The sequence below is a fragment of the Hoplias malabaricus genome, chromosome 3 (assembly GCF_029633855.1).
Source record: "Hoplias malabaricus isolate fHopMal1 chromosome 3, fHopMal1.hap1, whole genome shotgun sequence".
Classification (NCBI taxonomy): Eukaryota; Metazoa; Chordata; class Actinopteri; order Characiformes; family Erythrinidae; genus Hoplias; species Hoplias malabaricus.
The window spans coordinates 8694185-8712228 of NC_089802.1; the positions used below are offsets into that span (position 1 = coordinate 8694185).

Consider the following 18044-nt stretch of genomic DNA (forward strand, 5'->3'; position numbering starts at 1 on the left):
AAGCAGAGATGCCACCTCCCGAGATCCTCGACGGAAGCCCTCCTGCCCCAGGCTACGCCGCGCCACCCTGTCCATGAATATCAGGAACAGGAGTGGAGATAAGGCACAGCCCTGACGGAGTCCAATGCCCACACTGAACAAGCCTGACTTACTACCAAGGATGCGAACACAACTCAAACTCTGAGAGTACAAGGACCGTACGGCTCGCCGAAGCGACCCTGGCACCCCATACTCCTGGAGCACCTCCCACAGAATCTCTCGGGGAACACGGTCATATGCCTTCTCCAAATCCACAAAGCATGTGTAGAGTGGAGTAGCAAATTCCCACGCCCCCTCAATCATCTGTGCAAAAGTAAAGAGTTGGTCCATAGTTCCACGGCCAGGACGAAATCCGCATTGTTCCTCCAATATCCTAGGTTCGACTATCGGACGGATTCTCCTTTCCAGCACCTTGGCATAGACTTTCCCCGGGAGGCTGAGAAGTGTAATGCCACGATAATTGGCACACTTTCTCCGGTCCCCTTTTTTGAAAATAGGAACCACCACCCCGGTTTGCCAATCCAAAGGCACCGTTCCCGAGGTCCATGCGATATTGTATAGGCGTGTCATCCAAGACAGCCCCACAGTATCGAGTGCCTTCAGTAACTCTGGGCGAATCTCATCCACTCCTGGAGCTTTGCCACTGCGAAGCTTTTTCACCACCTCAGTGACTTCAGCCAAGGAAATGGAATCTGACCCCCCAGACACTTCTGGCCCTACCTCCTGTACAGGAGGCATGTCTCTCGGGTTAAGGAGTTCCTCAAAGTGCTCCTTCCAACGCCCAACAATACGCTCAGTCGAGTTCAGAGTTTCACCATCCTTGCTGAGCACAGCTTGGACAGTGTCCCCCCTCCCCCTCCTGAGCTGTCGGAGTGTTTTCCAGAACCTCTTTGAGGCCGCCCGGAAGTCATTCTCCATGGCCTCTCCAAACTCCTCCCATGCTCTGGATTTTGCTTCAGCAACTGCCACAGCTGCAGCCTTTTTCGCCTGCCGGTACCCATCCGCAGAATCTGAAGTTCCCCGAGCTAGCCAATCTCGAAAAGCCTCCTTCTTCCGCTTGACAGCTTCCCTCACCCCTGGTGTCCACCAACGGGTTCTTGGGTTGCCGCCATAACAAGCACCGACAAGCTTTTGACCACAGCTACATGCAGCCGCTTCCACGATGGAGGTCCGGAACAGTGTCCATTCAGACTCCATTCCCCCTACCTCCTCCGGAACATGTGAGAAGTTCTCTCGGAGGTGAGAGTTGAAATCCATCCGGACAGAGTCATCTGCCAGCTTTTCCCAGCACACCCTCACAATACGTTTGGGTTTACCAGGTCTGTCCGGCAGCTTTCCCCGCCATCGGATCCAACTCACCACCAGATGGTGATCGGTTGACAGCTCAGCCCCTCTCTTTACCCGAGTGTCCAAAACATACGGCCTCAGGTCAGAAGACACAACCACAAAGTCGATCATTGACCTTTGGCCCAGAGTGCTCTGGTACCAAGTACACTTATGAGCAATCTTATGTTCGAACATGGTGTTCGTTATGGACAAACCATGGCTAGCACAGAAGTCCAACAACATCACACCACTCGGGTTTAGATCAGGCAGTCCGTTCCTCCCAATCACTCCTCTCCAGGTTTCCCAGTCATTGCCAACGTGAGCATTGAAGTCCCCCAGCAAAACAACAGAGTCAGTGCATGGAATCCCCTCTAGAACTCCAGTCACTGCCTCCAAGAAGGCCGAATACTCTGAGCTGCTGTTCGGTGCATACGCACACACAACAGTCAAAGTTTTCCTCTCTGCAAGCCGGAGCCGCATTGAGGCGACCCTCTCGTTTACTGGGACAAACTCCAGCTGTACAGGCGCCAGCCGGGGACTTGTGAGTATCCCCACACCCGCCCGTCGCCTCTCACCCTGTGCAACTCCTGAGTAAGAGAGAGACCAACCCCTATCGAGGAGTTTGGTTCCAGAGCCTACACTGTGTGTAGAGGTGAGCCCAACTATATCTAGCTGGTATCTCTCAACCTCACGCACCAGCTCTGGCTCTTTCCCCCCCAGTGAGGTTATGTTCCACGTACCAAGAACCAGTTTCCGCTGACAAGTTCCACGACGCCAGGGGCCCCCTTGCCCCCGCTCTGTGCCCGATGGGCATTGCACCGCACCCCTACTCTGAATCTTGCGGGTGGTGAGCCTACATGATCCTCCCACGTTGCCATTTCGGGCTGAGCCCGGCCGGGTTACGTGGGCTGCCCAGCCACCAGGCGCTCGCCGTCGGACACTACCCCCAGGCCTGGCTCCAGGGGTAGGTCCCGGTAACCCTTTCCCGGGCAGGGTACACTGAATTTTAATGTGTGTACTCATAGGAATGCTTTTGGATCATGTTTGTCTGGATCTTCACTCCAGACCTGTTCGCCATGGGAGACCCTACTGGGAGCTAACAGCTCCCGACGACATAGCCCTGGAGGTCATGAGACCACACAAGCCCTTCCGCCACGACAAGGCCCTGATCCAGGAAGGGAGATTGAGATTATGAGCTTGTTATATCTGTGTTTCACTTTTTGTCAGTTTTTTCAAATTTTTTCACAGATTATTTCTAATACAGCATTTTGTCTTGTTTATCTGAGACTCTCACTTTAAGATATTACTTTTTTTTCTCATAAATTAGTGACTTGTTTCTTGAGATAATTTGATCAGATATGACACTTCATCTTTGTTATATTATAATGTAATAGAATATTATTTAATTTTTCATAGTGGAATGTGTTCGCAGTTTGCCTTTTATTCTTTTCTGGAAACGTTCATTAAAAGCATTAAAATATTAATAAAAGTATTATTTTTCCGCCACTCATTCTCACACTGAGGGCTGGGTAAACAGTTCAATGTTTTGAGACAACCAGCAGCTTCTTAGTTTCAATGGAAAATTATTCCTCTTTTTTGTCTTTTTCATTTTCGTAGTAATGGCTTCCTGGCAGGTACTTGACAGCTGAAAAATGAAAACTCATACTTAGTAGTACATGTTATGATGGGAGTGGAAATTAAATTAAAAACAAAGTTAAACTAATTTGAATTTTACAGAGTAGTATAAAGTTTTTGCAGTGTTTCTGTCCTAGCTGAGTCTCAAACTTGAATTATGAAACACCTTATGTCTGAGTGGATGGGCAGGAAGAAAAACATGTAAAGAAAGGTTTTCAAATAAAGCAAGGTCACTGAACCTGCCTGTTGAACGCTTATTGCCTAAAGTTGTCCCTAATTTTCATAAAATGCTTTGGTCACTTCATGCAAAACCCTGAAGCTAAAACAGCAAGATCTCACATGCTGCAAATGTGTAAGTGTTGTAATGCCAATTGAACAAGTCTCAGTTGAAGATTCACAATAAAGCAGTACATGGCAGTGATTAAACCATAACTTTACACCATGGTTTTTTACTCTTCTTTGTCCCATGTCATATTTTAAGGATTATCTCTATTTGAGTTGAGGTCAGTAATGTACAATGTTATGGCCTTCTCTGCTATACTTTAGACTTGGTTTCACCTGCTTGCTTGTATCTGTTTACAGGTGGCTATGGTTCAAGACTCCCAGCATCCTTTTCCCACTGTGGACGTTCCAGACCATGCACACTATACCATTGGATCCGTCATCTTAGTCATTGGCATCACCGGCATGGTGGGCAACTTCTTGGTCATGTACGCCTTCTGCAAGTAAGCCCTTACAGATCCAATCAACATCTTACCCCCATAAATATACATTCTTAAATAAATAGTCAAAAAGATTACAGTGTGTGATGTCATACAGGGACCAGTTTGGTTCCCTTAACAACCTTTCAGCGGGACTGTTTTAACTGAGGATTGAAAGAAGCACCATATTGAAAGATTTCAGTTGTGGAATTTAAAAGGGACCAAAGGCAGTTCTCCTTTAGCCTTGCTTCCTAATTAACATTAAAATGCAGTAATACTTGGTGTGCCAGTATACAAGTTGCCTAAAGTTGCAGACAAGTTATGGGCTAGTGTCAGGTATTGCCCAGAGTGTAATAAGAGTTCAATTTTGCATATTTTGAAAATTTCAGTTCAATATTCAGCATTTTACCACATTTTTAATTTCTATTTACCACTCTGGTGAATGTTAATCATCAGTCTATTATTATAAACTACAATACATTTCATTTTTGAGTTATTCCAGTGTTAGCTGTGTCCATGGAAGTCTAATTTACTGTGTGTGGATTGTTTTAATGCATTCATTTAAACAGTGTGCTCAATGAAAATATGTTTAAAATAAATAACTTTTAATAATATGTAGAATAAAAAGATAAGATCTGTTTTTTTTGGTTGTTTTTTTTTTTTTTTTTTGTTTTTGTTTGTTTTTTTGCTCCTGGGCTCCACCTACAGTTTCAGGGTGTATTTCACTTTTACAGCACTGTCTGGAAATCAAGAGGCAGAGGGAGGAAGAGGGTATTTGTGTCCTACCGTCCTCCAAAATTTGCATAGTGCAATTTTTGCAGTGCTCAGCCCAGTATAGCAACAACCGAGGCTATACTCTCCTTGTAACAGGTCAGCGGAGCATTCCAATGAATTTGATTAAGGTAAAAATGCTACCCAGTGTTCCTTTAAATTGTCAGGAAAGAGTTGTATGGTTAACAGATTTCTCTTTGTAAGCTGGTGTTGGGAATGCTGAAATCTTAAGTTTGATTTAGAAACAAATCCTAAATCCTTAGGAACCTATTCTTTGCATTGAGACAGTCAAATCATTCATTCATTGTCTGTGACCGCTTATCCTGTTAGTTCAGGGCCACGGTGGGTCTCGAGACTACCTGGAATCACTGGGTTCTTTGGATTTTTTGCTAATATGTTTATATCAGTAAAGATCCTTTATGGTTTTTTTTAAACCTTTAAAAGTTTTTCCACACTTGCACATTCCTTAAACAAAAATGGTTCCTTATGGAACCAAAAAATGGTTATGACATCTCTCAAAGGACCTTTTGTAGCACCTTTATTTTTAAGAACATGTATGACAGTGTTTCACAATACAAACCAAGTGGACCAAATGCTGTTCTTCCATTGCCTCAACATTAGCATTAATCTCCAAACCCAGTCCTAATTGGTATTATTTTATGCTTTTAACATTCCAAATAAACCTTACCATAAGTAAATAATGTTGAGGCCTGGGTTATAATGTGGCTAGTCCACGTTTTTTTCACTGGTGTTTTTACAATGGACCTTTTGTATCTGATGGACACCCAAAACTCCTCTGGATATTTTGTTTTCCCAGAAGTGGGATGTGAGATCATATAAATAGACACTGAATACAGTATTAGTGTGAAAATATTTGCTAGCGGGATATCTATAAGTGGAGGATAAGAGTGACTGATGAAGTGTTAATCCATGTGGCAACACTAGATTAATGTTAGGAAGCTTATGATCTAAGGTTTAGACAGTTTGTATTGCAAATGCCTGGAAGAAGATGCCTTTGCTTTTGCAGTTAAAACTTTTCTAATCCTTAAGCTTTATCAACACATTGACAGAGACCTCAAGAAAGGAGAGCACTCAGTCTTTCACTCAAGGAATTGGTGCCAGTCCCAGCCCAGATCCTGATTCTGATCAAAGAATGTATCTGTCTTCACTCCTGCCCAATTTTCTTCAAAATAAAGGATGAGCTTGATGAACCTGACATGATTTGTAAAGAATGTGCCTCTCTCTCTCTCTCTCTCTCTCTCTCTCTCTCTTGTTCCTCAAGTAGTGAATAAGTGTTTGATACCCTGCACAGGTGGTACACCACACTCTGCCAATAAGAGTCTTAGGGTAACGCTTTTAAAGCAGTGATGGCCTACATATGTTGATTAAAATTGTAAGTCGCTCTGGATAAGATAAATGTAATAAATGCAAATCTCTCTTGCTCTCCCTCACTTCATCACCCTCCCTCCCTCCCTCTCTCTCTGTGGTAGGAGTAGAAGCCTGAGAACACCATCCAACATGTTCATTATTAACCTGGCCATCACAGATTTCCTGATGTGTGTCACTCAGACGCCTATCTTCTTCATCACCAGCATGCACAAGAGATGGATCTTTGGGGAGAAAGGTAATCCAGCAGTCAGCCAGCCTTCTTAATCGCTTTTTCCTTTCATCTCTCTAAATGGTTCAGTTCCAGGCCATCATAGCTTCGCCAGCAGAAGCAGGGATAAAGAGTCTGACATCACCTCTTGAAGCTGCCCTTGAACATCGAGTGATTTGTTTGAGAGTCATTCATCTGTTTTGTTTTCTCATTCCTTCTTTTACGTGGAAGACGACCTGATGGTGATAAAGTAGATGAGTACTTGGATTGAGTAGATGTTTGCTGTTTGGAGCAAGTCTCTTTGCTTTTGCACCAAGTGCTTTTATAATAAATATATAATGTTATGTCCCTAGGACAAAAGCTAACATAGATCTTGACCTTGGTCTTTGTTCATATAATAATGTATCTCCAAAACAGCTTTACAGCAGAAGGCAAACAACGTTCTTAAATTGAATTTATTTTTTATAGATATTTTGGAACATTTGTATTATTATATTTTCCCACATTTTGAAGAGAAGCTGTTAAGTTCAAATGATGTAGAGAAATGGAGATGATGGTAGTCTTTAGACAACAACAATATGCACTCGACACTGTGCATATACCTTTAGCACAACCTATTCATTTTTAGCATCCTGTACTTGTAGGAAGATATGCTTTTAATACTTTATGAGCACGAAAGTCTGCTGGGATATATTTCTGCTTTCTGTAAACACATCTAAAGTTCCTCATAATCCGAGTAATCCTAATTACAAATTTAGACGAATGGGGTCATAAAACTTTACTACACAGTCATACTCTCCAATTTCAGATGGCGATGTACTAGTGTAGATTTTCTCTCTTAATTTCAGAAATGACTTTTAGAGAACACAAAACCGTTCACACTCATAGCATTGAGATGTCTTCTCACAGTAAAAGGAAGGACAGTTTCTCTCACAGATGAATTATTCAAACACTGTTTTTCTTGATTGTGAATTATTATACAGTGGTATACTAATAATTTCAAGAAATTTTGGATGTGCCCAGGTTTATTTTTCTTTGGACATATATGTGTTAAAGATTTGTACTGTTCCAATATTTCCATATAGATTCATGTTTATGCTAATTGCATATACAAATCCCATTTCCAGAAAATGTGTGATGCTGTGCAAAATGTAAATAAAATCAGAATGATGTGATGTGCAAATTATACGTTTAAAAGAAACTAGTACAAAGCAATTTTCCAAATTTTCAAACTGAGGGGTTTATATATATATACAGCTGTTTTGAATTTGATGCCAGCAATATGTTTAAGGTTAAGTCTTTCCGAAATAAAGATGAGAAGGGGTTGATCGCTCTGTAAAAGTTGTGCAACAATTCTTAAATAGTGTTTCTCTTAAACATAAAATTTAAATGTAAATAACTTGTGGATTTCGTTTTCAATATTACATGATATAAATAGGGGCGGCACGGTGGCGCAGCAGGTAGTGTCACACAGCTCCAGGGACCTGGAGGTTGTGGGTTCGATTCCTGCTCCGGGTGACTGTCTGTGAGGAGTTGGTGTGTTCTCCCTGTGTCTGCGTGGGTTTCCGCCAGGTGCTCCAGTTTCCTCCCATCCATACCTCTCACCCACTGAAAAAAACTGGTGCATTATGAAATGAGAAACACTATAATGGAGATCCCGAGCTGTTGAGCAGCAGAAATTGTATAACAAACAATGCTGGGGAATCATTTCACTTTTAAAACTGTGACCGTTCTGTTAAGTTCCCATACATTTTCAGAGTGGTGGTAAACAGAGAAGTGATGCAACACCATGGTAAACATGCCCCGGCAGTTTGGCAGTTCAGCATCATATTCTACTAGTCAATGCTTTTCTGTAGTAATTGTACAAAATCTGTGCGCACGGCAAAATACCTGTGTCAGTGGGTGCACCTTAAAATAGTATTTTATGGATGTCTCACCTCTCTTAAGAACTTTATCATAGATTCTGTGAAGAAATGATAAAAGCTTTAAATAAACATTGACTATTGGAAAATAATAGTGTTCAGCCCCTAATCTTATTGCCTTCAGCCGTTTTTTTCTTTGGTGCTAAGCTAAGGATCCTGTTTTTTCTTTGATGTTATGGATGTTACAGATGTGTCAATGCAACTTTATTCATAGTTCGTAACTTCTTAAAATACTGACAGATTATTCCCATGCATTGTTATATTCTGGCAGAATGTGTGTGTTTTTAATCATTCTGCTTAAATCATTCATGTGCTGTAAAGGTATTTTCATGTTTCTGTGGCTGTACTCAGGACCCTAAAAGTCTAAAAAAAAAAAACCCATTATATTAGAGGGCATAATTGTGATGTTCATATGGCATTTGAAATCATGCTAAGCCTACAACATTAAGATCATGTTTGTATCTCTTGTGATCATTCCTGTAGGGACATGTATAACTTATGCAAGAAAAATGTAACCAGTGTCCACAGAGATTTCTCTTCATCAAAACCAGAAAACCACAGTTACATGTAGAGCACGGGGCATTCTAGGTCCTAAGTTGTGAACCACTGCTGTATTTGTGGAATATAAAGAAGGTACTATACAAGTGGCAGGAGATTTTCCATTGTATGGTATCTTTAATGGTTTACAAACAGCATGACAGTATTCTGTTTAAAATCAAGGAAACAGACATAATTAGCGCCTCGGTTTGTATATTGTACAAGTACAATGTAATTCATCCAAACAATCAAAAACAACTCTAAACACACAACAAACAAATCCGATATAACTTATAAAGACAGTTTGCATCATGGGAGACATAGCGTCATCTGCTGTTCCCACCCCACCTCCATCACCTTCTCAAAAACACTGCTCTGCTTGTGACAGCAACATCCATAACTTTGAATGCAACAAGAAGTTGAGTGGTACTTAACGAGATAAATATATAGTGAATGCATGTGTTTTTCAATGATACAAACCTTTGTTTTTAATTTTTAACAGTTCAGTGCCAACTCCATCACTCCATATGCCCAGGTCTTCTAAAGGTTTGAGATTATAAACTACGAGATGTCACAGCTTTTTTCGTTGTATAAATTGATCATTTTATATCAAGCCAACATCAGATGTCATTAGTTGGGTCGATTGAGCTGCCTTTGATCACTGCTGGACCTCTGTTTAGTTTTAAACCCTTTAAAAGGTTCCTGTTTGAAGTCAGGTATTTACCAGATGATTGAATGAGTGCAAGTCCATCTGAATTTACTTTCGGGCCAATGCGAAACAGCTCAAACTCTGTTTCTCTCTCAAAATGTAGTGAAATATCTCTCTCTCTCTCTCTCTCTCTCTCTCTCTCTCTCTTGCTCTTTCTCTCTCTCTGTCTCTCTCTCATTCCCTCTGTCATGGTATTGTCTCTTCATAGCTTTCTTTATTAACCCACTTTCTTTTCTCCCTCTCTCTGTCTCTCTCTCTCTGTCTGTCTCTTTTTCTCTATCATCACATTCTCTCACTTTCTATTTTCAATTCATCTCTCTCTCTACCCATACTCCACTTTTTTCTTCTCTTTATTTATCCTCCACAAGCTCGAGCTCACTCATTTCTATTCTCGCTTAAGCTCAGTTTTTCTTCTTATTCACATTCTCTCTCTTCTTATCTCCCACCAGTCTAAATAAATTAAATTTTATATAATAAAATGATTGTGAATATGAACATGAAAGTGTGATACAGAGACCCGCAGCCTCACAGAGGAAAAGTGGATCCTAATTACAGCATTACATACCCATCTTTATCCTCAGCAGCTGCCACAGATGTTTGATAAGAATGAGTGTTTGAAAGTATGAATGAAGCTATAGCAATCATCCATTCTTATCTCAGTGACTCTTTCCTTCTGACAATCTTTCCCTTCTCTTTCTGTCTCTTTTATCCCTTCATCCATTTTTCTTTTTATCTCTCTCTCTCTCTCTCTCTCTCTCTCTCTCTCTCTCTCTCTCTCTCTCTGTTCTCACTCCATCTCTTTCTACATAACTCCTTTTTCTCTCTCATTTTTTTCTGTCTCCCCTCCCCAGTGCTCTACTCCTGGGGTTCTGTTGATTGTGTCTATGTTGTATGTGTTGCATTTTCTCTGTAAAACTGAATTAAGCCTAAGCTCTCATTAAGCTGAATGCTTTTCTTCAGACATGCGCAGAAGCCAATGATCACAACTGAGGCCAGACACACAGTTACACAGCTTTTCTGCTGTTAATCTGAGGATAGTTTTCAGCAGCTGAATGCATGATCTAGTACAAAGATCAGGGAAGCTTCCAAAAACCCAGCATTCCTGCTGTTAATTTACAAACCCCTTTTCCAACTTGATAGGACAAAACAAATTGTGATTTAAAACAAAATATAATGATGTGTAAATCATTTAAACCCTACATTAAATAGAAAATAGCACTCGCAAAAGTCCTGGAGATGAGATGGAGCATATGAAATCAACACAATTTAAAAATCTATCATTAGAGTACAACTATGTTCCCCTACTAAAGCTACAGGAAATCTATCCTGTAGAACACCACCACAGTGACAGTTTTTCTGGCAGTATATAAAGTAGAGCTGTCCCAAATACCATTTTTAGGGTTTCAGAGATTTGGTCGCATTCAGCAAATATTCGGTGTATATGTGTGTGTGTAGGTGTGTGTGTGTCTGTGTTGTGGGGGTGAATGTTGTATAGAAAGTATGCGTACAATGCCTGAATTAAAATCCTGAGTCTGTACAGGGGCTCCCACTAACTCACTCCCTAACTCGCGCATACACTTAATTATGCAAAGCTGCTTTGTGACAACGTCAGTTGTAAGAAAATGCTATATAAATAAATTTTGATTGATTGATTCATTGGGGCGGCACGGTGATGCAGCAGGTAGTGTCGCAGTCACACAGCTCCAGGGGCCTAGAGGTCGTGGGTTCGATTCCCGCTCCGGGTGACTGTCTGTGAGGAGTTTGGTGTGTTCTCCCAGTGTCTGCGTGGGTTTCCTCCGGGTGCTCCGGTTTCCTCCCACAGTCCAAAAACACACGTTGGTAGGTTGATTGGTGACTCAAAAGTGTGAGTGTGTGTACCAACTGTGTGTGTGTGTCTGTGTTGCCCTGTGAAGGACTGGCGCCCCCTCCAGGGTGTATTCCCGCCTTGCGCCCAATGATTCCAGGTAGGCTCTGGACCCACCGCGACCCTGAACTGGATAAGAGTTACAGATAATGAATGAATGAATGAATGATTCATTGATTGATTGATATATGGCAAAGTGCACAGGGTACATGAGTTAACCAGAGCTTTGTGGAGATGGTCTGGTCTAATTTGAGATATAAAGGTGACAACATGAACTGTAGCTTCGCCACGCTTCGTTGTAAGTAGATTGTTGTAGGGTGGTAGGCTTTTTTAGGCTTCGTTCTGGACTTTTATGTTGACAAGGCTGAATATGGGTGGAATGCTGGGGGAGTGTTTTTGTTTTGGTTTGTTTTGTTTGTTTTCTACTGCTGTCACATTTATCCACATTTATCCAGAAAACGAATACACAAATAGAGGCTTGCCCTAATATAAAGACAAACTTTTAAATGTTAACTGAGAATTTTTATTTTTTTCTGAGAAACAGTATCTGGTTGTCAGAAATATGTTCCAAAATGTTGAGACGGGGACATGTTTACCACTGCTTTGGATCACCTCTCTGTTAAAAGGATGTTGAAGTTATATGTTTATAACTATAGTATATAACTGTAGGGTCACTGCAGCACTGAGAATGATCTACCACCCAAATCATACCTGCTCTGTGGGGTCCTGTGGGGGTCCTGACCACTGAATAGCAGTGTGAACTGGGGATAACACAGCATACAGAAAAACAGGTGGACTACAGTCCCTGGGATACTGTTAGATAGATAAGATATAGGATTTTATCTTTATCAAACTGTAATTGTAAAAGAATTCTCTCTCTCTCTCTCTCGCTCTCTCTCTCTCTCTCTCTCTCTCTCTCTCTCTCTCTCCCTCTCTCTCCCTCTCTCTCTCTCTCTTTCTCTCTCTCTCTTCCTCTCTCTCTCTCTTCCTCTCTCTCCCTATCTCTCTCTCTCTCTCTTCTTCTCTCTCCCTATCTCTCTCTCTCTTCTTCTCTCTCCCTCTCTCTCCCTCTCTCTCTCTCTCTCTCTCTCTTTTTCTCTCTCTCTTCCTCTCTCTCTCTCTCTCTTCCTCTCTCTCCCTATCTCTCTCTCTCTCTCTCTCTCTCTCTCTCTCTCTCTCTCTCTCTCTCTCTCTCTCTCTCTCTCGCCCCAGGTTGTGAGTTGTATGCATTTTGCGGGGCCCTGTTTGGAATGTGCTCCATGATCACACTCCTCGTCATCGCGCTGGATCGATATTTCGTAATAACTCGCCCTCTGGCCTCCATCGGCAAGATGTCACACAGACGCGCCCTCCTCATCCTCGTGGTTGCCTGGCTCTACACCCTGTTCTGGAGCCTTCCTCCGTTCTTTGGCTGGAGTGAGTACTCTATCGCACAGTGTTTTCCAGCTCCATTCCCAGTGACCCCTCCCATGGTCCAAATCTTTATTTTGACTGTGTTTACAGCTGGGTCCCTGGGTTATAAACACTGATGTGTTGTATAATTTGTGTTCTAGGTGCGTATGTTCCTGAGGGGTTATTGACCTCCTGCACATGGGACTACATGACTTTCACTCCATCTGTACGAGCCTACACAATGCTGCTGTTCATATTTGTCTTCTTTCTCCCGCTCTTTGTCATTATATACTGCTATTTCTGCATCTTCCGGGCCATTCGGAACACTACCAGGTCAGCTCAGGTCCACTGTCTCTTAGAGCACACACAGGATTTGTTCATACTGCAGGGAAAATGTGATTGGTTTGTAAATGTGAAATGGTTTAGACCTAGTGCCCACTTTTCAAGTTATAAATGACCAAATTGCAGTTGTTTATTTGGACAAGTAAAATTTGCTGACTTAGACCCCATTGGTTGTTATAGTAAGAAGCTGAATCTGATCTGTTCTCATGTGTGGCATATTCAGAGATCCTATTTGGATCTCATTTTAAACCACCTAGATATGTGGCTTGGATCCAACTGGAAGAAAATAAGCTTTTAGCTTTTTAGAATGCAGAAAATCTGTCTTGCTCAAATCAGATGCGGTACTGTTATATTTGCATGTGTTTTACAGCGCTGTGGGGAAAATCAGTGCAGAAGGGGGAACTACCAAAGACTCAATAAAAAAGTTCCACCGAATGAAGAGTGAGTGGAAGATGGCGAAGGTGGCTCTGATAGTGATTCTGCTTTACGTTATCTCCTGGTCCCCGTACTCCTGCGTGGCTTTGACCGCTTTCGCTGGGTAAGAACACACACACACACACACACACACACACACACACACACACACACACATACACACACACACACCATACACTGCTTTAATGAAAGACGGGTCTTTCCACATGACCTTTCTATGTCTGTAGTGTGTGTTACTTAGTAACTTAATGTACATTAAAAAATCATAATACATCTACCAAAACATTTATCTGTAATATGCCATTTTACATTAAATAAACTGCTGGTGGGAGGCTATTAACAGTAACCACAGTAACTCTTATTGTCTCTTAAATGAAGACCTTGGACAGAGAACAAATTATACATGCATTGTGCTATATCTATAAGGCTCATTTAATATAAAGCTTAGTCATAATATGTATAATGCAAATATAGTTATATTTTCTTTCTTTCTTTGTGTGTGTATCAAGTATAGGTGATTTGAAGTATAAGTTATTTGAATCTGATTCATGTCATCAGTGTAAACTTGAATCAGGAACAAATCAATAGATAGAATTCAAGTAGGCACTAAACTTTATCACTGTTCTGTCTGTGGTCTTTGAAGTAGCTAGGTCCTCAGGGAAGGAGTAGAAAGGAGATTGTCCAGATTGGCCTATCAAATCCTGAGAAATGCTAATTTTATTCCCACTTACAAATGAGAATGTACCACAAATAGTATGATGCTTTTCTACAAATAACTTTTTAGAATCAATGCCAAGTAGCACAAAGGGCTTGTGCCATTCAAGCAGCTTAGGTTGGAGCAATGGAAATGCAATTTAATTGTAATTTTTGTACCATATGTGGTTTTTGTACAATATTTGTCTCTCACATGCCACAAAACACAATCATGAACTAACTCAGTGACAGAGAGGTGTAATTGTGGCTGCATCTCAAAACACTCGCCACTGCCTTTATACCGTAGTGGCAATGGAACTGTAGTTTCTGCGCCTAGTCTTTCCTGATCTATTGTTTCTGATTTTTTTCCATTGAAAAAAAGACTATGAATTCACTGCCTTGTTACACCACATATTTTTACATTTAAGAGATACATTACATCTTGTCATTCCATATAATAATAATAATAAAAATAAAGAATAATAGTGAATTCAGCTGCTTAAAATGCACATATTTTGGACCCAGATGTTCAAGTTGCACACAGATGTTCAATTACACAAAAATTCTTATCTAAAGTAAAAAAATGTGACTATTCAAGGCTTTTAAAAAAATGCCCTAGACATCTGTATGATGAGAACTATGGCTTGCCTAGTTGCACTTTTATTTTACCCAGTTCTATAAAGAAAGCTTACAAATATTCAACACTCTTTCTGTATAAGAGAATGTAATGTACCTTTAGGGAACACAACTAGACACTAAAACCATTGCTGTAACTTTATTTGTACATTTAAACTACATTTAGTGAACAATATTGTACCTGTTTACAGGTGTATAATGGTTTAATGGTGTATATAATGTATATACCTTTATAGATTGATACCTTTAATATATATATATTGTCACTGTCCAATTAAAAACATGTATCTTCATTCTTGTTTATTTTTAGTTTACTCTATCATTCACTCTCAGAAAAAAAGTTCTGTAGAGGTACATTATTTGTCACTAAAGGTACGAACATTGTAAATGTACCTTTAAAGGTACAACAGTGTTTAAAAGTCCAGTTTTGTTCCTTAAATGTACATTACATGTTCTTCTACAGAAGGGGAGGTGAATGTATTTAAGTTTGCATTAAAGAACTGTGTCAAAATAAAAAAAAAACATAAAATCATTCCTGGAGATGAAATGGGGCGTATGGGGCGTACAGTTATGTTCCCTAATTAAAGGCACAAATATGTACCCTTGAGGGTACCACCACAGAAACAGCAAAAGGTGTCACTACAATGACAAATATTCTGACAATGTTTGAATACAGCAGCTGTCCATCATATTGTTTGATCATTTCATGATGAACGGACCAATAGAAATGCCCCAAATTACTTGGAATAAAAATCTTTTTACATTCACTTCCATTTAAGAAGGTTTTTTTCTTCTCCTGTAAAGTAATTATTTTGGAGATACAGGTATTTACTCAGACAGGGTCTTGATAGACAGATCTCCCTCTGCAGTTTGCCAGTTCAATAAACACATGTATGACTCACCCAAAGAGAGTCATTTTAGCTACTTTCCTTCTTCTGTGCACAGTAATGAAGTTGTGACGGGTTGTGATTATGCTGGCTGACAGCCAAGCATTGTAATGCTGTAATGGTGTGTGATATGGTTATTTGGTGGTTTTAGTTGGTAATCTCTCTCTCTCTCTCTCTCTCTCTCTCTCTCTCTCTCTCGTAGTTATGCTGATATACTCACACCCTACATGAACTCTGTACCTGCTGTGATTGCCAAGGCTTCAGCTATACACAACCCCATCATCTATGCCATCACACACCCCAAATACAGGTACAGTACAACACAGTAAGGACCCACCTATTGAGTAAGGCCGCAGATTGTTGTTGGGACAAAGGCTTGAATTGACTATTTTCATCATAATCAGAAAATACCAGCTGCACTTTACATTGGTCAGAATTTAATGAGCTATTAAGCACAGTCTGAAACAACAGATTAAAATATGTTGCATTAATTACATGCATAATAGCCTAATTGTCTTGTAATTACATTATAGGTGATACAAAGTTCTTGTTTGACTATGACCAGAAAATGCTTCTGATCTATATGCTAGGTTATGATTTTTTTTGGTAAATAATTTGCTGCAATCCAGCAAATACACTGACATTAGAAAGTGAGATGTCTTGAGTGCAGTGAAAGGGTTGAAAAATAAGGTGGTGCCTGAGCTCAGTGAATCAGAGAGGCATGTCAAACAGAAGAATTAATAACCAATACCCAGTTTACCACAAAAGCTTTCGATTTCTAAAAACCAAGCATAAGACATTGTGCTTCCAGCAAACAGTGATGGCAATCTCATGGCTCAGCTAAATCACAAACAGCGCTCCACGGATGGTTCATACTTGAGGAGAACACATAAGTATGATCTGATATAAGAAACATTGATTCATTCACTTCATTCATTCATTCGCTTATCCAGGTCAGGGTCGTGGTGGATCTGGAGCATACCCGGAATTACTGGGCACAAGGCAGAAACACACCCTGGAGGGGCCAATCCTTCACAGGGCAACACACACACACACACACTCACACCTATGGACACTTTTGAGTCGCCAATCCACCTACCAACGTGTGTTTTTGGACTGTGGAAGGAAACCGGAGCACCCGGAGGAAACCCACGCAGACACAGGGAGAACACACAAAAACTCCTCTCAGACATCATTTGCTTCAGTCTGTTTTATAATGTATTATACACTATCTTGATTCTATTACACATCAGATAATAACCAGCTAGTCCCACAAGCCACACTGAATATAACGTCTATACACAAAGACGTTGCTTATGTTCATACTCAAAACAATAGACTGGCCACCCCATAGCCCAGATCATAACACCATTGAATGGATTTGAGACTACATGGCGTATGCGAAGCTGAAAATTCAACCAGTTGCTCACTTGTTGTACAATATGGACGTATGCCTTTCTTTTAATTTGACTGTTTTTATTTTATTTTCATTCATAATTTCTTTATTCCTACCTTTCTTTTAATTCTATACCTGCCCGTTTCTAACAGATCTGCTTTAGCGAAGTATATCCCATGCCTGGGAGTGTTGCTGTGTGTGCCACGTAGAGACAGATTCACCAGCAGCAGCTTCATGTCCACACGCCGCTCCACCGTCACCAGCCAGTCATCAGAGATCAGCAACAACCTGCGGCACACCAGCAAGTCACGTCTGTCCTCTGTGTCCGACAGCGAGTCTGTAAGAGCATAGCTTTACTCATTCATAATCATCAGTTCAGTTCAGCATTATTCACTGTGAGGGGACTCAAGTATACTATCATATTAACTGGGTTATTTAATAGTCTACTGTTTCTATTTGGGCGCAGCAGGTAGTGTCGCAGTCACACAGCTCCAGGGGCCTGGAGGTTGTGGGTTCGATTCCCGCTCCGGGTGACTGTCTGTGAGGAGTTGGTGTGTTCTCCCCGTGTCCGCGTGGGTTTCCTCCGGGTGCTCCGGTTTCCTCCCACAGTCCAAAAACACACGTTGCAGGTGGATTGGCCACTCGAAAGTGTCCGTAGGTGTGAGTGTGTGAGGGAATGTGTGTGTGTGTGTCTGTGTTGCCCTGTGAAGGACTGGCGTCCCCTCCAGGGTGTATTCCCGCCTTGCGCCCGATGATTCCAGGTAGGCTCTGGACCCCCCGCGACCCTAAATTGGATAAGCGGTTACAGATAATGGATGGATGAATGTTTCTATTTGATTTACTAAGCATGCTTTACTAAGCTCAGCATGCTTGGAGGAGAGCATTGACTGCCCAGTTTTATTATTGTTAGCTATCAGGCAGCAGGGGAAAGAAGGAAAGGTTGTTTCTTGTTAATATCTAGCAGTATACAGTGAAGAAGATCTGGAGAACTACCAGCAAGAAAACCATTCTAAGAGTATGAGCATGTGATTTTAGAACAAACCAAATGTGTTAAGGAAAAGGTATCTTCTGGACTACTCTACAGAGCACAGTTACAATGAAAAAAGAAGAACTAAAATGAGAAATGTGAAAGAAATGTGGTCAGACCGAGGAGAGGTCAGTG

The 18044-nt window shown here is 41.1% G+C and overlaps 1 protein-coding gene across 1 annotated transcript in view; it reads left to right on the forward strand.

Moving 5' to 3' along the window:
* The window catches only part of opn4b (opsin 4b), a 40742-nt gene that overhangs the window by 17042 nt on the left and 5656 nt on the right, over positions 1 to 18044 (forward strand). Inside the window, exons 2-8 of the mRNA XM_066663028.1 lie at positions 3583 to 3725; positions 5963 to 6096; positions 12314 to 12517; positions 12655 to 12826; positions 13206 to 13373; positions 15689 to 15796; positions 17035 to 17221. Coding sequence (XP_066519125.1) covers positions 3583 to 3725; positions 5963 to 6096; positions 12314 to 12517; positions 12655 to 12826; positions 13206 to 13373; positions 15689 to 15796; positions 17035 to 17221 — 1116 coding nt within the window. The remainder of the gene's footprint in view (positions 1 to 3582; positions 3726 to 5962; positions 6097 to 12313; positions 12518 to 12654; positions 12827 to 13205; positions 13374 to 15688; positions 15797 to 17034; positions 17222 to 18044) is intronic.